Genomic DNA, 18,471 nt, shown 5'->3' on the forward strand with positions numbered 1-18,471 from the left:
GATGTTAAACTACAACCAACAGGAACGCCAACCCCCGGGCCGGGGCCCAGGCGCGGGGCCGGGCCGGGCTCCTGTAGCTCTCCGGTCCCCACGGGCGGCGCCGCTCCGGGAGCTACTGCGCCTGCGCGGCGCAACTCTCGCGAGAGCGGCGGCGCTCCCAGGGCTACCGCGCCTGCGCGGGGCGGAGCTCTCGCGAGAGCGGCGCGGCCGTTTCCCGGGCGACGCGGGCGGGGCGGGCGCCGCCATGATGGCGGCGGCAGCGGCGGCGGCTCCGCGACGGGGGCGGCTGGGCCGGGAGGCCCGCGCTAGCCTGGCCGCCTTCCTGCTGGGGGCCTCGGTGGCGGCGCTGCCGGTGGCGCTGGGCTCCCCCTCCGCCTTGCTGGTCGCCCCCGGCCTGCGCGGCCGCCTGGCGCTCGCCCTACACGTGGCGGGCGTCAACGCGGCGCTGCTGCTGCTCTACCCGCGGCCGCTCTACAAGGTGCGGGGGGAGGCCCCAGGGCAGCGGGCCCAGGGGGCGGGGGAGGCCTTGGGGGAGCGGGCCTAGGGGGCGGCGGGGCGGGGGAGGCTCTAGGGGAGCGGGCACGGGGGCGGGAGAGGCCCCGGGCGGCGGCGGTCGGGGGACGCCAGGCCCGGGGGGGGCCTGGGAGGCGGCGGCGGCACTCTCTCCTCTCCCTCTGCTTGCAGATCGCCGTCCGGGCCTGCTTCCTGGGCTTCGCCTTTGGCTGCGGGCTGCTGCTCAGCACCGGCCGCTCCGCCTGGCGCCACTTCGGATGGTAAGGGAAGGGCCGGGGGAGCCGGGCGGCTGCCGTGTCCCCCGGCCCTGCCAAGCGTTCCCCTCCTCCTGCCGCAGGTACATGTGCTCCCTCTCCCTCTTCCACTACTCGGAGTACCTGGTGACAGCCATTAACAACCCGCGCAGCCTCTCGCTGGACTCCTTTCTGCTCAACCACAGCTTCGAGTACAACCTGGCCGCCCTCTCCTCCTGGGTGGAGTTCACGCTGGAGAAGATCCTCTTCCCAGGTCGGCCGCCCTGCCCCTCCCTGGCACCCACCCTCCTGCCTGCCGTCCCCTGGCTCTGCCTGGTAGTGCCGGCTGCACGTGGCTCGCCCGGGGCCCACCTGCCTGGTAGCAAAGTGCTGGTGACCCTAGCTCAGCTGACCCGTGCTGGCAGCGGAGGAGGGCTTTGACGCAGCCTTAATCTCTCAGTGCTCAAAGCCTCTTGGTTTCGGTTTCAGGGGCGGGGGGAGCACCCCCTGGTTCTGGCATGCCAGGCTGTATGGGCCATGTAGCTGATCTTCAGCCCTTTTCTGGCCGCATCTTTCAAGCTGCTGTGGTGGTGCAAAGAATGATGCTTCAGTTACATCTGGGCGTCTTCTTTTGACCTGGAATGAAATCTAATCGGCAAAAACTGTTGCTGTTTGCCCAATCTGGGGTTCTTGCTTTTTTTGGGGGAGAGGGGACATGTTTTTCCCCACTTAGTAACGGCAGTGAGGGCTGTGGAGCTCCCTGCGTCTGGGCAAGTGTGTCCGCTTGGCTGTGCTTTATGTCGGCTTTACTCTATGCCGTAAAGCTGGGCTCTGCCTCGGTGCTGGGTTCCCCTTAGGGCAATCCGCCACGAGGACGTACAGATGCTGTGGCAGGGGATGCTATTTTTACTTGTTTTGGTGGCGGGACGGCAGCGCATGGAACACTGGCTGTGTTTTACGTGTTGTGCTTTGAGATGGGGGAGGGAAGCCCACCCAGCGACCCAACCCCCCGTGACCCCCGCACCGCGAGCGTGACCTGTGCAAACCTGTTGTGACCCGTCCTTATTCACTTGCAGAGCTGAAGCAGATCACCTGGCTGAGTACTGTAGGGTTGTTGATGGTGATCTTTGGGGATTGTCTGAGGAAAGCGGCCATGCTCACAGCTGGCTCCAACTTCAACCATATTGTTCAGAATGAGAAATCGGATACTCATACTTTGGTGACAAGTGGGGTGTATGGGTGGTTCCGGCACCCGTCTTACGTGGGATGGTTTTACTGGAGTATTGGAACACAGGTACTGTATACAACCCGCTCAGATACTTCCGTCTTATAACCTGGGTCTTTCTTAATGCTGCCCCACACCTGTAATGGGATGCAAACTGTTGTCACCGGCAGGGGTGGCCCGGGCACAGATTTTGACACCTCCTGCCTCCCACTGGCACGCGGGGGGTCAGGAAACCCCGGGCACTCTGCCCTGCACAATTTTTGGGAAGATCCCATCGCCTTAATCTGTGTGGAATAAGCAGAGGCGGCAGGGCTGGGGCTTGAGCCAGAATGCCCTCGTAGGCTCAGGATGTGACCTGCTGCTAGCCTAAAGCTGGTGTCCAGAGTTTTCTTGCATCCCTGTGGCCAAAGTGCCTTCCACAAGTGGTCAGACTCAACCTCGCTCCTGCCAAATACCAGTCCTGTGCCAGGCTGGCAAAAAAACCTCCCTTTAAGAATGCCCAGGGCCTTGGCTAGAGGGTGAACTGGAAGGCAGCTGCGGTCGAGCTGTAACTCCGCACTGCCTTAGTTGTGCTCTTGTGGTTGGCATTTGGGTTTATTTCTCTGGAGACACACCGTAAAGACTGAACGTGGAGCAGTGTGGCCACGCACGGGCTCTCTAGAGCTTTCTTCATAAGCACTAATTTCTCCCCAGAATGAAATTCCGCAAAAGGTGCTGGGATCTTGTCTTGTCTTTGGAGAGCATTTAGACCTCGTGGCAGACTTAACGAAGGGTGATTAGCACGTGGGGGTGGGGGGCAGCCTTGTTTTCTGCGGGAGGTGAGGGGACACTAACCGCCGGTGTCTGTTTGCAGGTGTTACTCTGCAATCCCATCTGTGTGGTGGGCTACGCGCTGGCGTCCTGGCGCTTCTTCAGGGAGCGGATCGAGGAGGAGGAGATCACGCTCATTCACTTCTTTGGAGAAGAGTACCTGGAGTACAAAAGGAAGGTGCCATCGGGTCTCCCTTTTATTAAAGGAGTCAAAGTAGAACTCTAACGTGGGCAAAAATCGGACTGGCTGAGTGAACGCCCAGCTCCAGGTGCTGCGGGGCGAAGGACGATGTGTGGTTCTGGGGGTGGCCCGTTGTTATCTCCTGGCCACCCAGGAGGAGCTGGCGGAGGGCTGCGGAGCTGCGTGGCCTGCCGGGTCACTAGCAGATCAGAAGCTCCTTCATCCTCCTTGAGATAATTCCTTCGTTGCACATTCAGGGATCTTCCAGATAACTTAGCCTGTAGCGACCCTAAAGAGAATCGAACCCTCCTGCCTGCAGCAGCTGAATTGTTCTGAGGCGCCTCTGGACTGATTCTTCAAGAGAACAGCTCTGCCTTCCCACCCCCGTGCAGGAAAGGCCCTGGTCAGCGGATTGTTCCTGTGGCATAATTCGATTTTAAAGCTTTTTGACCTTGCGAGCCAGGCAGTGCGGCTTTAATCTCTTTAGGCCTGATTTTGCAAGCTGGTGCTGGGGCAGCTTGCAGCGCAGGGCTCCAGCTCTCTGCTCTCCAGGTGCAGGGGCTGCCTACCCCCCGCTTGCCGCAGAGCCGGCAGCGTGGCACCGATCGGTTCTCCCCCAGGTGTTAACGTTCACAGGGAGCCTTTTCTGCTCGCCTCGTGCTGCTGGATCGCGAGCGCCTCTGAAATGCAGCAGGAGAGCGAGCCCGCTCCCTCCTCCCTCGGCTGCTGCCGTGAATTCAGGAGTCACCGTTACAGCCGCTGCCTTCCCCAGCCTCCCGGCCACCACCTCTGTTCCCTCTTCTCGCTTCCAAATCGCGCTGCTTCCTATCCTGCCAGGCTGCCTCCGTCCTGCAGAGATCCCAGGGTTTTGGGTTGAGAAAGAACCGCAGCTGCCAGGCTTGCCGAGGGCTTTAGCACTCGAGATCCTTGTCTGCTCTTTTGGGCAAAACCTGGGATCTCAGCTCGACTAGGAGGTGCTTCTAGGGAAATTCTCCAGACGGGGATAAAAGTTTGGCTAGCTAACTCTATTTTAAACGTTACCATTTTGGAAATGGTTCCTACTCGAGCTTTGTGGTATAACTTATTCTGTCGTTAAATACCAAAGAGGTTCACTGTTTTCTTGAGTTTTACCTTATTCTTCCTAGCTGGAATGGAAACGATTTGCTTGTCAGTTCACGCTTCGGGCTTGTGGTGTTCCTTGGTGAAGGTGCTGTGGTACGGCTCAGGAAAGGGGGCACTGATGGGAATTGCTTTAGTTTTGGTTTGGATTTTTTTTATAAAAAACAAGAAAAAATATTTCCAACTTCTGTCTGGTGGTTATTTGGCGATCTCTTGGGTGCTGGTGACATCATCAAAACTGGAATCCTTACTGTTACACTTCCCAGTGGTTTTCAGTACAGTCCAGTGTTGCGTTGAAGCACGACTGCAACTCGCAGTGACTCGCAGGGCTGCGCAGCCACCGAGACAGGGCAAATTCTCCATCTCCCCTCGCTTCACCCGTGCAGAGTCTTTCCTCCGCCAGGTTTGCTTTGCACTGCAGGGTGTGTTCTGTACAGAGCATCAGCTTAACACCGTCGCTGGCCGTTTGTCTTTTACCGAGTGTGTTTTTAGCTTGGGAGAAAAGAGCAAATGTGAAATACACCAGCCGGATAGCGCTGATTTCTCTGCGTAGTCACTCGTGGGCTCCTGCTCAGGCTTTTCTGTGCCTCTGACTCATGTCGTCATGGAAGTTGCGACCTGCTGTTGTAGACAGCGTGCCTCAGGCAAGTTAATTTTTAACTAATTTTTTTGTAGGCGTTGACACTTCTGGTGTGAACTTGCACAACTGCACTTTGAAACAAACAAACAAAGCAATTGTCGCTTGGGTTTGACGTGAGATGATGATGGAAACTAAGCTTTATTCTCAAGTTATTCTTTGTAGTGAATGCACCTCGGTCCTAATTTGCAGGAGCGTGCCAGCGTTAGCTCTGACCCCGGTTCCAGCTGCACAGCGGCAGGGTCTGCCCAAGGCAGGATGCACTGGCACCAAAAGAAAGGGATAAACTTCACCTAGGGCAAAATCTTCAGAGCCCTCTCAGTGCTTTTGAGACCAGCAGCCTCTCTTAACCTTTTCAGTTTCCCGAATCCTGTGAGTGGAAGCTCGGTGAGGAGACGGGAGCTCACCAGGCCTGGGGAAGGCGCTGACTCCAGTGCCAAGCTGGAGCCGGCTGTCACACCCTGCCCTCCCGCGCCGCAGCAGTCGGTAGGATTTCAAATGGCCCAAGCGCACAGGGAGCAGAGCCCCTCGTTCTAGTGCCCTGCCGGCGTTTCGGGTTCACTGCCTGTCACAGGGCGCTCCGAGACCCTGCAGTGAGCTCCTGGCTCTACCCTACAGCAGGGTTTTTTGGTTTTTCTTTCCCCCTGTTTGGAAACTTTGTGGTTTTAAGAGCAGCTGGATACCCCAAGCTGGCAGGCCCACTTTGTCCAGAGCTGCAGAACCAGGCGGACATGTGCACTTGTGTCCTTTTATTTCACTTCCAACACACAAGAGGGAGAGAATAAAGACAATTATTTTTTCAGACGAACAAAGTCACCCTAAGGCAGGCTTTTGATGCGCTGCAGACACTGTGTGCCCGGGCTGTGTTTTCCTGCCTTCACTCGTGGCACAAGGCAAGAGGAGCCGGTTGAGAACCGGGGCACGGCTTTTGAGCACCGAGCGGCTCCGTGCACTGGCTTGGCGATGGGGTCTATGGTGCAAGCTCCTTCCGGGCAGCGCTCTCGGCCCCGCTTTCCTGCTGGCCCCTGCAGTAGTCTTTGCTTTTTGGGGAGGGGTCTCCGGGGGCACTGTTGGGCTCACAGCCCTCCCCGGGGCTGGCCACAGCCCCCTGTTTGCCTCCAGGTGAGGTGTCCCTGGGAAAGGGAAGGCACCTCGGCAGGGTCAGCAGCCGGGAAAGGGTGTGGGGGGGACTTTGGCACCTGGGTGCATGCCATCACCTACCTTGGTGCCACTTCGCTGTCGTCACAGATCTTAAGCAGCATCTGCTCCTGCTCCTCCTTGGGCTCCCGGGGCTCCTGCAGCCTGTGGTGGGACATGCGTGAGCCACAGCCATGTCCCCCCCGGCCCCAAAAGACCCCCCCGGCGCCCCTCACCTGGGCTCCAACCGCTCCTTCACCTTGGCGATGGAGCGGACATAGGGCGCGATCTGCTTGGTGATGGTGGTCAGGCAGCTGTTCTCCTGCCGCAGCTGCAGCAGGTCGTGGAGCTGGGCTGGGGGGTGAGAGGAGCAGGCTATGGCCACGGCAGCCCCCCTGGAGCAGACACGGGGGGCTCTGGACCAGGGGAGCAGGGTCACCAGTACCTTCGTAGATCTCCTGCTCATTTGCCACCCGCTGGTACGTCTCCTCCCAGACCTGGAAGGGGGAGAGGGAGCCGGGCAGCGTGCTGTGGCACAGCAGGGAGGGACCCTGCTCTGCCGGGACACACCGGACCGGCCGTACCTCCTCGAAGACGCTGCGCATCATCTCCACGGCGGAATAGTGAGCCGCGATCTGCACGTCCATCTGCAGGGACTTCTGCAGGATCTCGCTCATGATCTCCGTCTTGATGAGCGAGTGGTGCTTGGTGAGGTCGCGGTGCAGCTCCTGCACCTGGTCCTTCAGGCCCTGGATCTCCGTCTGCAGCATCTGCGGGGGACGGCAGTCAACTGTCGCATGAGCAGCACCTTCTCGTCCCACCCCGTCCTGGCCGGACCTGTGCTCCCTACCCGGTAGGTGTTCTCGTAGTTGCGGCAGTGCTCAGCGAAGGGGGTCTCGCGTCCCTCGGCCAGCAGGACCTTGGTGCTGATGTACCGGTGCATTGTTGGCTTCCGCACCATGGGGCCGGTGGACATTTTATCACCGTCGGAGGGGCAGCCGGGCACCATGAGGGTCTTGGAGCATTGGCTGCCGGGGAGCCTGTGCGGAGAGGGCGACAGCGGCACGCTGCAGGCGAGCAGTGGTGGGGGCGAGGTGCCAGGGGCCGTGCCGCTGCCTCAACCCCACTGCCCCTCGCCCCCAGGGTGCCTGGGGACGTGCCAGCCCCGCACGTCCCTTCCCTGGCACATGGGGTCGGTCAGAGGTGCCTTATGCTGCCCCGAAAGTCAGGTTTCTGTGGGCTGCTCTCCCAGTGCCCATGGCTTTGGGGCCAGCTGTGGCAGGGAGAAGGCAGGAGCTGAGCTTGGCATACTCCGGTTTCTAAAGGGAAGGATGTGGCTTGCCCTCTCACCGCCAGCATCTCCTGGCCCCTTGGCAGGCGCCGCTGCCCCTGCATCTCCCCCCATCCTGCAGCCTCCCCCTGCTGCCCACCGCCCTGGCTCTGCTACCCCACCGCCATCGGTCCTACCGTGTGATGCCGCGCTCCCCCTGCCTGTGCTGGGGCCGGCGGCTCCCAGGAGCTCAGCCGCCCTGCGGTGCTGAGCCCAGCCCGGGGCGAGCAGCGGTGCCCATGGGGCAGCAGCGCCCGTTTGTCCTCTCCAGCCGGGAGCGCCTGGCAGGGCCAGCGTTGCCGTGACATCAACGGGCCTAAATATATCCCGGGTGAGGAACGGACGGGCAATTCCCTGAAATTCTGATAAAAATAGTGGCGGGCAAAGAGGCTGTGGCGCCGTGGGCGTGTGGGCGAGCAGGAGCTGGCCCCGGTGCAGCACCCACGGCAGCAGGGACAGAACTCTCTGGGGACCGTGGCGGGGGGCCAGGCTGGGGAGCGGGGTGCTGGCTCACCCGGGCACCCTGCTGCCAGCCCCGCTGCCCACCGCCTGCCTGCCCGGCTTCCCAGAAGTGTCACTTGAAGCCCCCGTGCCTGTCGTTCGTCAGCACAGCTGTGCTCTGCGATGTCCCCGCGCCACCGCCGAGGTGACAGGCTCAAGGGCAGCAGCGGGGGCAGGCTTGGCACGGTGGGAGACCCCAGCAGGATGCCCAGGGGGACGCGTGGCAGGACGTGCCCCGGCCCCGGGTGCGATCCCAGCACCTCACATGTTTGCGCCGGCGATGCCAGGACCGATGGTGCCGGCGCTGCCCACCACGGAGCGGCGGGGGCTGAGCATCAGCAGGGGCTCCAGGCAGCGGGCAAACTCTGCCCGGTACTCGCTGTTGATCTGGAGGGCGAGACGGGGGCGAGCGCGGCTGAGGCAGGGCAGAGCCGGCAGCCGGGGCTGCCCGTGGGGTGCTGCGGGCAGGGGCTCGGCCCTGGGGGGCGGCAGGGCTCTACCTTGCTGGTCTGGGCCGGCCGCAGGCGGTGCGGCAGCTTGACGATCCTCTGCAGCCTCTCCATCAGTTGCTGAAAGGCAGCGGTGAGGTGCGGTGAGAGGTGCCCGGCACCGCTGCAGGGTGCACCGGACACCGCACGGCACTGCGGTGTGGTGCGCCAGTTGCCCCCAGCACCGCAGCAGGATGCTCCTGCCATTCCGCAGTGCTGGCACCACTCACGTAGCCCAGGTCCAGGAACTCGGCTTTGTTGGCGGAGCTCAGGAAGGCTGAGCAGGTCACCAGGTGGACCTGTGTGTGTGGGGGGGGTGTCACTGTCACCCCTCAGCACCGGGGCAGCCCGGCTCCTGGGCCAGGGCATCCCTGCCCAAGCCGGGGCCCTACCTGCAGGGTGGGCAGCAGGGAGGCAAGGTGGGCGAGCTGCTCCTTGAACGCCTTCTCCTTCTCCTCGTGCTGGCTGCAGCAGAGCGGGGCATGGCAGAGCCCTTACAGGGCACCGGGGAGCCATCTGGCCCCAGGGCACCCCAACACGCCCCGGGAGGGGGGACACCCTTGCGGGGGGGCTCAGTCTGCAGCTCCTCACCTCTGCACGGCTTTCAGGAGCGTCTTCTTCCTCTCGGAGAGCTGCTCCTGCAAACAGCATGGCTGCCTTGTGTCCTGCGGCTGCTACGTGTCCCGTGGCCACCCTGGTCCCCTCCCACTACCCCGGCTCTGCCGTGCCCGTGCATCGGGTGCCCACGGGCGCAGGGCACCGTGTGCGGGCGGTTGCCCCACACCTGCATGCGGCTGAAGAGAGAGTTGATGGCTGCCTCCTCCTCGCTGGCGCTGTTGCGCACCTCCTCGATCATGGCCTTGAGGAGGACGATGGCCTCACGCGTGGAGGTCTGCAGCTCCTTCACGGCCTGCCCGGGGGCGGCAGGGCGGCTGCAGTGCTGCGGGCAGCACCACACCCCCATGTCCCCCCGCCCCCGAGACCTGCCGGCCTCTGCCCACCATCACCGCCTGGTCCAGCCGCTGGCAGCCCTGCATGTATGCTGTCTCGATGTCGATGCAGTGCGCCCGGCTCTCCCTGCGGGCACGGGCATCAGGGCACGGGATGGGACGAGGCATGGGGCAGGGATGGGGACAGGGCTGCTCACCCCTGCATGTCCCTGAAGCAGATGATGCAGAGCATGGACTTCTTCTCAGTGGAGAACATGATGTAGGGCTCCTCGTGCAGCGCTGCAAGGGATGGAGGCGTCGGGCAGCCTGGCAGGGCCCGGTGCAGCCTGGCGTGGCGTGGCACGGCATGGTGCAGCACGGCACGGTTCAGCCTGGCGCAGCATGGCACTCACGGCACTTCTTGTGGATGTCCTTGGTGCGCTTGGAGAGGGAGACGATCTCATGGCGGGCGAACATCTTGGCGCGGTGTGTCTCCTCGCGGCACGGGGCGCAGAGGGGCTGCCCGCAGGTGTTGCAGAAGTACATGGTGTCCAGCTCCTGTGCAGGCAGGGGGGGTGGCTGGCGGTGGGCATGGCCCTGGCGGGGGTCCCCTGCCCGCACGCCCCGCTGCCCTCACCGCCTTGGCACAGCGCCGGTCGCAGTTGGCGCACTGCACATCCTCCTCGCCGTCGGCCGAGCTGTCCACCAGGAACTGCAGGAGCCGGTCCACGGGGGGCAGCCCTGTGCCCCCCCTCACCACCGAGGGGTGCCTGCGGGGATGGGATGGGATGGGATGGAGATGTGGAAGGGATAGGGATGGGGCAGAGATGGGATGGGGGCATGGAAGGGATGCGGATGGGACAGAGACAGGATAGGGACAGGTATGGGGATGGGATTAGGATGGGGACACCCGCCCGGGGCCGGTGGGGACAGATTTGGGGGCACTGGGAGCAGTGCCACAAGGGTCTGCCAGCCATGTGCTGCATGCCCTGGTCCCAGCGTCCCCTGGGCAGGGTCTGTCCCTTACCCGCAGAGCGGGCAGCGCAGGCGGCCGTCGCTGGCGCGGCCACGCAGGCAGCTGGCGCAGAAGTTGTGGTAGCAGTCGAGCAGGCAGGGGTGCTGGTAGGGCTCGTGGCAGAGCAGGCAGACCAGCGGGTGGCAGTTGGCCTTCTCCAGCTCCGAGCAGCTCCCCAGCGGGGAGAAGATGCCGCCGGCCATCTGCAGGGCAGAGAGTGGCCCCCTCCACGCCCCGCTTCACCCCCTGTGCCCAGCGGGTCCCGCTTCACGCGAGCACTGTGGCCACCGCAGAAAGGACAAATCCTGTCCCTGGGGCCTGAGAGCTGCCGCCTATTTTTAGGTTATGAGCATCGCGGCACGAGCTGCCCCAAACACCCCCCTTCCCCTGGCTGCGTGGGCTGGGGGCAGCAGGGCTGGGTTGGGATGGCCCCCGCAGCGGGGTGTCCCCCAGGGCAGGCGTCCCCAGAGCAGGAGCATTCCCTGGGATGGGGTGTCCCCTGCAAAGGAGCATCCCCTGCAGCAGAGCGTCCCCCAGAACAGGGGTGGGCGATGTTCCAGGCCTTGGTGTCCCCCAGCAGGGAGCATCCCCCGTGAAGGGGTGTCCCCTACCCTGGAATGTCCCCTACGATGGCACCCAGCAGCAAAGGCAGCCACTCGCCCCACACGCTGAGGAGCCCCCGTCCCTGGCACAGTGGGGCACTGTGGCCGGGTGAAGGCTTTACCTCTCCCCGTCTGTAAGCCGGGGGATCGGCTGTGCCGTGCTGTGCTGAGCCGTGCTGCTGCTCCCCGTGCGCGGGCTGGAATGAGAGCGATGCCGAGGCGGACGGGCCCAGCCGCCCCCGTGACGCGGGGCCCCCTGGCACTGCCGGACGGCTGCCACGCCATGGCCCAAAAATAGACCCGCGAGCTCCTCAGCGCCCAGCGGTGGGGATGGCCCTCGGGGTGTGGGGACACGGGACTGTGTGGCCCTGGGGTGCACTTGGGCTGTGGGAACACGAGCATCCCTGTGGCCTGGGGATGGCCCCCAGGGGGTGAGGGTGCACCCTGCGGGCAGTGATCAGGGTGCAGGGACATTTGCAGGCAGCGAGGCACCCTGGGGTGCACCCTATGCTCCAGAGAGCCCCAACCCCTCAGCCTCCGGCAGACTGATCCCCGCTGTCCGCAACCCCTGGTCCCTGACAGTCCTGGTCCCCCGATACCCCTGGTTCTCCACGCTCCTGATCTCCTGGTTCCCCAGTCCCTGCTGGCCCAGATCCCCCAGTGTCCCCAGTCCTCCACCCTCCTGATCCACAGGTGCCCAGGTTGTGTTGGCCCCAGTCCCTGCCATCCCCAATCCCCTAATGCCCCTGGTCCTCCAACCTCCCAGTCCCCTGATCCCCCAGTCCCTGGGCTGCGTTGGCCTCGATCCCTGCATCCCCTGGTTCATGCTGGCCATGGTCCCCGGTTCCTGCCAGCCCTGATGCTCCTGGTCCTCCAACCTCCTGATCTCTGGTCCCCGGGCTGTGTTGGCCCCAATCCCTGGATCCCCCGGTTCCTGCCGGCCCTGATCCCCTGATCCTCCAACCTCCCGGTCCCCTGATCCCCCGGTCCCTGGGCTGTGTTGGCCTCGATCCCTGCATCCCCCAGTCCCTGCCGTCCCCGATCCCCTGAGGCCCCTGGTCCTCCAACCTCCTGATCCCCTCATCCCCTGGTCTGCAGGCTGTGTTGGCCTCGATCCCTGCATCCCCTGGTTCATGCCGGCCGTGGTCCCTGGTTCCTGCCAGCCCTGATGCTCCTGGTCCTCCAACCTCCTGTTCTCTGGTCCCTGGGCTGTGTTGGCCCCGATCCCTGGATCCCCTGGTCCCTGCTGGCCCCGATCCCCTGATGCCCCCGGTCCTCCAACCTCCTGATCCCCCGGTCCCCGGGCTGTGTGGACCCCAATCCCTGGATCCCCCAGTCCCTGCCGGCCCCGATCCCCCGATGCCCCTGGTCCTCCAACCTCCCGGTCCCCTGATTCCCGGGTCCCCAGGCACTATTTGCTCGAATCCCTGGATCCCCCGGCTCCTGCTGGCCCCGGTCCCCGGCTCCTGCTGGCCCTCATCCCCCGAAGCCCCCTGTCCTCCATCCTCCCGATCCCCCGGTCCCGATGCCGGTTCCCCCCGCTGCCCCGATCCCCTGGCCCCGCCTCCTTCCCCATAGCCCCGCCCACCGCCCTAACCCCCGCCCTCAGGCACCGCCCAGCGCCAGGCAGCACTATGCGCTCTCGGGGCAGGCAGAGGCGTGGGTGGGAAGGGGAGGGGGTGGCCGGAAGCCATCGACGCTCTCGGCGGTGGGCTAGGTTGGTCTGCTCTCGGCGCGGGACGCGCGGCGGCCAGGGCGCATGCGCGCTCCGCCGCACCGCCTGCGCCCACGCCGTGGGCGCAGGCGGTGCGGCGGAGCGCGCATGCGCCCTGGCCGCCCCAGGGTGTTTCCGCGCATGCGCGGGGCCTGGCCCTCCCTTTTTGCCCCTTCGCTGGAGCCGCCATGGCGCCCGTGGTGAGTCTCCGCCGGCGGCTGGGCCCGGCCCTCCGCCCTCCCCGCCCCGGGTCCCAGCCGCCCTCTTCCGCCCCGTTCGGCCCCGTTCTTCCCCCGGTCCGGTTCGGGCCTGCGCCTGGGGCCGAGCCTGGGTTTCCTCCGGGCCCGGGCCTCCTCCGGGCCCAGCCCGCCAAGCGCCGGGCGTGGAGGGCTGTGGGAGGCCCTTTCCTCTTCCCGCTGCCCCCCGGTTCGAATCCTCTCCCAGACCATTTCCGTTCCCTCTCCCCCAGCCCGGAGCCCGGCCCGGTCCCCTCGGCTCCGGCCCCTCGCTCGGTCTGGTCCCCTCCCTCCTCCCCAGCGCCCCCGGGCCCGTTGCCGGCAGCCGATCCCTCACGGCTCTCTCTTCCCCCCCCCTCTCCCCGCTGTAGAAGAAGCCCGCAGCGAAAGGTGGCAAAAAAAAGAAGCAGGTGTTGAAGTTTACCCTGGACTGCACCCACCCTGTGGAGGATGGCATCATGGACGCCGCCAACTTTGTGAGTGTGGGGCCTCCCCGCTGCCCCGGGAGCCGCCGTGACGGCCCCGCGGTCCTGCCCGGCCTTTCCGGGGGGTCTGCTGGCTGCACTCCCAACAGCCTGCTGGCAAACACGGCCCCGGCAGCCCCCGCCGCCCCTGCTCTCTGTTTCTGCCCCTCTCCACCGCGCAGCGTAAAAGCCTGCAGCGCTGGGAAACACCCTGCGGACAAAGGGAGCCCCGGTGGTGCTGGAGGCTACCAGATGTTTATTGTTTTAAAACACTTTGTAGTTAAAGCGCAAGCATTTTCCCTACCTGTCAAACGGTATTACCATTCATCCCCCGTGGGGTGGGTTTTCTGTTCTGCTGTGAGGAGTGGCGAGGGCAGGAAGTGCTGCATTTGAGTGCTCTTAGATGAACCTGTTTTCATTCAAACTGCTCGAGTACGGGTTTGAAGCGCAGGGCGGTGGCCGAGGTGTGCTCGGAGGATCCTAACCCAGCCGTCACTTCGCTGGCTGTCCCCTTGAAGGCAGGAAACGTGTCCCTACCACATTAATCTGATGCATTTGGCCCTGGGAACCTCACTTATCTGCTGATCGGATAAGTTGTGGAAAGTGCTGGCAGGCCCAGAGCCTCCCGGCCTGCAGGAAGGCAGCTTTCCTCTGCTTCCCCTGGACATAACAGCACTTCGCTCTCTCCCCCAGCTGTAACAAAAAGCCGAAGCGCCGGGCACAGGCCAGCTGGGGAGGCCTTGTCTGGTGGGAGCTGGTGGCCCTGGCTCAGCAGCGGCATTCCTCTCTTGCAGGAGCAGTTCCTGCAGGAAAGGATCAAGGTGAACGGCAAAGCAGGAAACCTGGGTGGGGGCGTGGTGACCATCGAGAGGAGCAAGAGCAAGATCACGGTCACATCGGAGGTCCCCGTTCTCAAAGAGGTGAGGTGGTGGGGCAGCCCCGTGTCCCGGTGGTGCTGGTTGCCATCACGAGGCTGCTGCTGGTGCCAGGGCCGTGGCAGGTCGCTGCTGGCAGCAGCTGGCCCTCGGCAGGGGATCATAGAATCCTTTGGATTGGAAAAGACCTTTAAGATCGTCAGGTCTGGTTGTTCAGATGGAAGCCTGGCTGGCAGGAGAGCCCGGTAGTGAAGAGATGTCTCAGTGCAGGAGCTGTGCCGATACTCTTGGTGATGCTCAGTGCAGTGGCTGCCAGTTCCCAAATGATCTTTGAGGGATATGTGGTCGATATTCATGCTGGGAAGGTCAGTGGAGTGGGCGGTGGGGGAGGATGTGCAGCCGAAAGGGTGCCAAGTGTGGAGTTTAGGGGCTGATCCGCAGCCAAGCTCTTCCGCTGTTTGTCCTGCTGGGTTTCTGCCCGCTGTTGGCTTCTCCTGGCTGCCTGGCCTTTGTCTGGCTTCGACAGATGTGGTTTTTGCCGCGGCAGTGACGGCACAGTGAGGCAGCTGGAGGTCTAAAACGGCGGGAAGAGGAAAACTGTGTGTGGTGTTGGGGCAGTGCCCTGCTCTGTAAAAACCCTCCACTTGGCTGATGCGGTTTCTCCGTGTCAGTGCCGCACCCGGTGCATCCCTGCAGCCGCCGTTGGGGCTGGCGGTGGTTTGCTGCCATCCAAGCGGAGATTCACTGTGGTGTGTTGAATCGGTGGCGTGGAAATACGACATTGTGCTTGCAGCCTCAGAGGGCGAGGGGAGGGAAATGATTTCCTGGGCTCCGTGTTGTGCTGTTGCTGATGTGATTCCCCCGGCGGTGTCGTTTCCTGGTGGAAACTTTGCCTGGATGTGCCTGATGGGGTGTATTGCTCCTGGTGGAGGTGGAAGCCCATGGGAACGGGGGTTTGTGTTTGCAGGAGTCATTGTGTGTGGGTTTGCAGCAGGGCAGGGCGTCCCGAGGAGCTGCGGGGTGCCGGGGAGGAAGGCTGGGTGTCTGGGGGCACAGGACCCCCCTCAGCCAGGCTTCTCCCCACAGGTACCTGAAGTATCTGACCAAGAAGTACCTGAAGAAGAACAACCTGCGGGACTGGCTGCGTGTGGTGGCCAACAGCAAGGAGAGCTACGAGCTGCGCTACTTCCAGATCAACCAGGACGAGGAGGAGGAGGAGGAGGAGGATTGAGCCGGCCCGCCGCCCGGCCGCCATTTTGTACAGTTTTGCTTTCCTGGAATAAACGGCGGGAAGAGTTGTTGATACCCCACGCTCTGCTGGCGGCTGCCGGGCCCCGGGGCGGGGGGGGGCCCGCGGATTTGGGGGGATTTGGGGATTTTCGGGGAGCGCCGGGGAGGGGGCGGGACTGGAGACTGGAGGGGCGGGGCTTGGCGTGGATGGAGGCGGGGTCTGAAGGGGGCGGAGCTTGGTCGGATGGAGGCGGGGCCTGGGGTGGGATTGGAGACAGGAGGGGCGGGGCTAGGGATGGGATAGGCGGGGCCGGGGTGAGAGGGGCGGGGCCGTGGGCGCGTCAAGGGGTGGGCGTGGCGCGGCGGCCGCCATCTTGGCGCGGAGCGGCCTCGCCCGGCGCTGGGCCCCGGCGCTGCTGCCGCCGCCGCCCGGTATGCGGGGGCCGGCGGCTGGCCGGGAGCTGCTGGAGGACGCGGAGAACGAGGAGGACGTCTCGGGTAGGCGGCAGGAGAGGGAGGGAGCGAGCGAGCGAGCGAGCGGACGGGGGGCGCGGCGGCGGGGCCTCCCCTGAGGCGCGGCCTGGCGGGGACAGCCGGCCTCGCCCTACCGGAGCCCGGCCCGGTCTCCGCTGGGCGCTGTTGCTCCGGCTCGGCCCCGTTATCCCAACGCCCAAGAAGGGGCAGCCCCGAGGAGCGGGGTGTGCCCGGGCGCGGCAGCCGCAGCCGGCATCTCCCCGAGGGCGGGCTCATCCCCGGGCCGGGACCTCCCGCCCGCCCGCTCACCCGTCTCAGGGCGGCCCCAGCTCCGGCTCCCCGCCCGGGCACCCCGCGGCTGCCGCGGTGTCCTTCCCCTGGCCCCGGGGAGCCGATCGCCCTCCTGGCTCCAGATCCCCTTCTCCCGCAGGACGGGGCCGGGGGCTCCGTGCGGTGCCGGTCCCGCCGGGGGCGGGCTCCCGGCACTGCCTGGCTCCCGCACTTCCCAGTGGATTCGGTGGAGCTCAGGCGCCTGCCTTGGTGGAACCTAAACCGGCTTGAAGTCAAACAAGAGATAAGTCCCAACGACTCCGGAGTGTTATTATTGTATAAGCTCAGAAATTAAAATAAAAATACTGACATAGTCTTTAAAGAAGTGCAAAGCCTGGAGAGGGTACTGGGACTCACTGGTGAGTGCTGGGTTTGGGGAGATAATGATGGCGGGAAGGTAAGAGTGTGTGTTGGGATTGGTGTCTCTGCCTGGGGCCCTGGTCCCTGAGCTGGCGTACGCAGCCTGGCCGGGTGCCCATGGTGCTCCCTGAGCATGGAGCCACGACAGACCAGCCTCCCATGAGATGTGGCACGTCTTTCATGCGAGGCCTTCCTCTTCCTCGTTCGCCTTCCATTGAATCCATTTAATGGACTCTGCTTGGAGATCGAAAAGGTAAAAGCCTAATGCTCCCTAATTGCCTGTGGACCCAGATCAGTAAGAGCAGGCAGTGTGCGGGGGCCTCCCTGTGCCCCTGTTTCCTGAGAATGAAACGCAGACTGCCAAAACCTCAGGTGGTTGTGTGCGAGCGGCAGCAAGGAGCTGGGCAGGGGAAGTGCTGGGGCAGGCGCTCCTCAGCTGGACTCTGCGAGGGCTCCCACGAGGGGCAGCTGTGGATCAGCTGCAGGTGCGAGGGCCTCCGGGAGAGGCCAGATCTTGCTTTGATGCTGCTGCTCAGGTGTGCTCCCCTGAGAGGATAAATGTGAACGCTGTGTGCTTGTGCAATCCATCCATGTGAGCTGTCCATTTTGTCCTCAGAAGACGATGATGGGGTGCTGGAAGGACTGGAAGAGTTTTTCGCAGAAGAGCAAGTGGTCGTGCAGAAAAAGAAGAAATCCAAGAAGCTGAAAGATGGCAAGGCTGCCAAAATCAAGAGGAGGAAGAAGGAGGTAACGCTGCATGCTCTCATGCCGGGCTGGGGGGCTCCTCTCAGTAGCGGCACAGAGGCAGGCTGCTCAGGGCGCTGATGGCTAATAGGAAGCACCTCTTGGGTGTCTGTGGATGGAAAGGGGGGTGTCATCGGGGTGTTCCCTTGCTGAGCGGGTGCTCTCCTGGCCCTGGGATGTGACCTAGAGCCAGGGCATGAGCAGTTCTTGTCCAGCTCGAGTGCTCTGGGGTGGAAATGTGCCCTATGAGTGGTCTCTGGAGAGTGGCTGGGGGGAGAAATGGCCACTGTGCCTTCTGGCAGCAATGCAGCTGCCCGCACCCTTGAGAGGGGCTCGGCTGTGGTGCCTGCGATGGTACTGTCTGTCCCTGTTTGAAGCCCTCCTGCCTGCGCTGCAGTGCAGCACCTCCTTGCTGTTGTCTCAGGGGGCCAACAATAAATCTTTCTGGCATGTCCTGTGCCAACGCAGCATCTGAGGCTCGTGTTTCTGAGGAGGGGGATGCAAACCACCACACTGGGGGCACGACCAGGGCAGGGCTTGGAGGTTTCTGTGGATGTCGGTGTTGGCTGTGCTTGCCCAGGGCGTTTTGCACGCGAGACAGTGTAGGGGCTTTAGGATTTGGCAAGTGGAAGGGCTGTTGGGCCTTCAGTAGGAAAACAAAGACAGGGCATTGTATCCTCAAGGATCAGACTTTCCTGAGGCTGTGTCTGGTAGGGAAGGCTGACCGGAGCTGCATGTGCTCTGCCGGGTCCCCCAGCTCGGACACAGCGTGGTCTCGGAGCAGGGCTTGCTACCACGTTGTGCCGTGCAGGCTCTGCCTCTCGCTCTCCTGTCCCAGGGCAGTGCCAGACGTGAGGACAGGAGCAGACATCTTGTGTAGTGGCCTTTTCAGTGCCTAAATGCAAATAGGTTGCTGGGAAGGAGGGGCGAACAACAGAGGTTCTTCAGCCCCTTTCCTTCCCCAGTGATGCTGTGACTGGGGAGAAGTGCGCTCATCTGGCACAGCTGGACACATCCCCACCCCTTCCCTTGCCAAACCGGGGCTGAGCGATGCTGCTCTCGGCCAGCCATCGCCGCCACGCCCCGTGGGATCTGTGAAAACAGATTGGCTTGATGAGGTAGCGCATTAAAGTGCTTTTGCTGCTGATGGGAGCGTGATGAGCTGCTGATGTAAAAGCGGCTGATTCTGTCCTGCACTGTGTTGCCTGCCAGCCTCTTGCAGAAGTCACGGCCCTGAGGAAGCTTTTCCCCCTCCTTCGTGGCCATGGTGATGCTCTTCTCATTCTGCAGATACCACACAAAGCTGGCTCAGGCCCTCTGCCTC

The 18,471-nt window shown here is 63.5% G+C and overlaps 4 protein-coding genes across 5 annotated transcripts in view; 3 read left to right on the forward strand and 1 right to left on the reverse strand.

Annotated features, from left to right (window-relative positions):
- Window positions 1-199: 199 nt before the first annotated feature.
- On the forward strand, window positions 200-4,265 carry ICMT (isoprenylcysteine carboxyl methyltransferase). Its single transcript, XM_063354002.1, has 5 exons — window positions 200-478; window positions 685-773; window positions 851-1,020; window positions 1,823-2,040; window positions 2,825-4,265. Exons 1-5 carry the CDS (start codon window positions 245-247, stop codon window positions 3,005-3,007), a joined length of 894 nt encoding a protein of 297 aa, XP_063210072.1. The 5' UTR covers window positions 200-244; the 3' UTR covers window positions 3,008-4,265.
- Window positions 4,266-5,457: 1,192 nt separating this feature from the next.
- On the reverse strand, window positions 5,458-10,952 carry RNF207 (ring finger protein 207). The gene is made up of 18 exons (XM_063353766.1): window positions 10,843-10,952; window positions 10,131-10,321; window positions 9,741-9,873; window positions 9,517-9,661; window positions 9,322-9,403; window positions 9,176-9,251; window positions 8,959-9,084; window positions 8,766-8,812; window positions 8,567-8,639; window positions 8,405-8,473; window positions 8,187-8,255; window positions 7,952-8,073; window positions 6,706-6,895; window positions 6,440-6,625; window positions 6,301-6,352; window positions 6,092-6,209; window positions 5,940-6,020; window positions 5,458-5,851 (listed from the first exon to the last, which is right to left on the reverse strand). The coding sequence occupies exons 2-18, from the start codon at window positions 10,319-10,321 to the stop codon at window positions 5,689-5,691; spliced, it is 1,923 nt and encodes a 640-aa protein (XP_063209836.1). The 5' UTR covers window positions 10,843-10,952; the 3' UTR covers window positions 5,458-5,688.
- Window positions 10,953-12,523: 1,571 nt separating this feature from the next.
- On the forward strand, window positions 12,524-15,314 carry RPL22 (ribosomal protein L22). Its single transcript, XM_063353539.1, has 4 exons — window positions 12,524-12,634; window positions 13,042-13,146; window positions 13,929-14,059; window positions 15,096-15,314. The coding sequence occupies exons 1-4, from the start codon at window positions 12,623-12,625 to the stop codon at window positions 15,238-15,240; spliced, it is 393 nt and encodes a 130-aa protein (XP_063209609.1). The 5' UTR covers window positions 12,524-12,622; the 3' UTR covers window positions 15,241-15,314.
- A 223-nt stretch (window positions 15,315-15,537) lies between these two features.
- CHD5 (chromodomain helicase DNA binding protein 5) overlaps window positions 15,538-18,471 on the forward strand; it is a 32,174-nt gene continuing 29,240 nt past the window's right edge. Inside the window, exons 1-2 of one of the 2 annotated variants that reach the window (XM_063353536.1) lie at window positions 15,538-15,737; window positions 17,020-17,150. In XM_063353536.1, coding sequence (XP_063209606.1) covers window positions 15,674-15,737; window positions 17,020-17,150 — 195 coding nt within the window. In that variant the 5' untranslated portion in view covers window positions 15,538-15,673. The remainder of the gene's footprint in view (window positions 15,738-17,019; window positions 17,151-18,471) is intronic. The other variant, XM_063353537.1, reaches the window with a different exon arrangement.

The sequence above is a fragment of the Chroicocephalus ridibundus genome, chromosome 16 (genome assembly GCF_963924245.1).
Source record: "Chroicocephalus ridibundus chromosome 16, bChrRid1.1, whole genome shotgun sequence".
NCBI lineage: Eukaryota > Metazoa > Chordata > Aves > Charadriiformes > Laridae > Chroicocephalus > Chroicocephalus ridibundus.

Bases quoted from the DNA above. Each gene is read 5' to 3' on its own strand.
- RPL22 (XM_063353539.1), top strand. The intron at 13,147-13,928 runs GTGAGTGTGGGG...CCTCTCTTGCAG, and splicing joins TCATGGACGCCGCCAACTTT to GAGCAGTTCCTGCAGGAAAG. The intron at 14,060-15,095 runs GTGGTGGGGCAG...TTCTCCCCACAG, and splicing joins CCCGTTCTCAAAGAGGTGAG to GTACCTGAAGTATCTGACCA.
- RNF207 (XM_063353766.1), bottom strand. From the start codon at position 10,321: ATGGCCGGCGGCATCTTCTCCCCGCTGGGGAGCTGCTCGGAGCTGGAG. The intron at 9,404-9,516 runs GTGAGTGCCATG...CATCCCTTGCAG, and splicing joins GGACATCCACAAGAAGTGCC to CGCTGCACGAGGAGCCCTAC. The intron at 6,021-6,091 runs GTGAGGGGCGCC...GTCCCACCACAG, and splicing joins AAGGAGCGGTTGGAGCCCAG to GCTGCAGGAGCCCCGGGAGC.
- ICMT (XM_063354002.1), top strand. From the start codon at position 245: ATGATGGCGGCGGCAGCGGCGGCGGCTCCGCGACGGGGGCGGCTGGGC. The intron at 1,021-1,822 runs GTCGGCCGCCCT...ATTCACTTGCAG, and splicing joins GGAGAAGATCCTCTTCCCAG to AGCTGAAGCAGATCACCTGG. The intron at 2,041-2,824 runs GTACTGTATACA...GTCTGTTTGCAG, and splicing joins ACTGGAGTATTGGAACACAG to GTGTTACTCTGCAATCCCAT.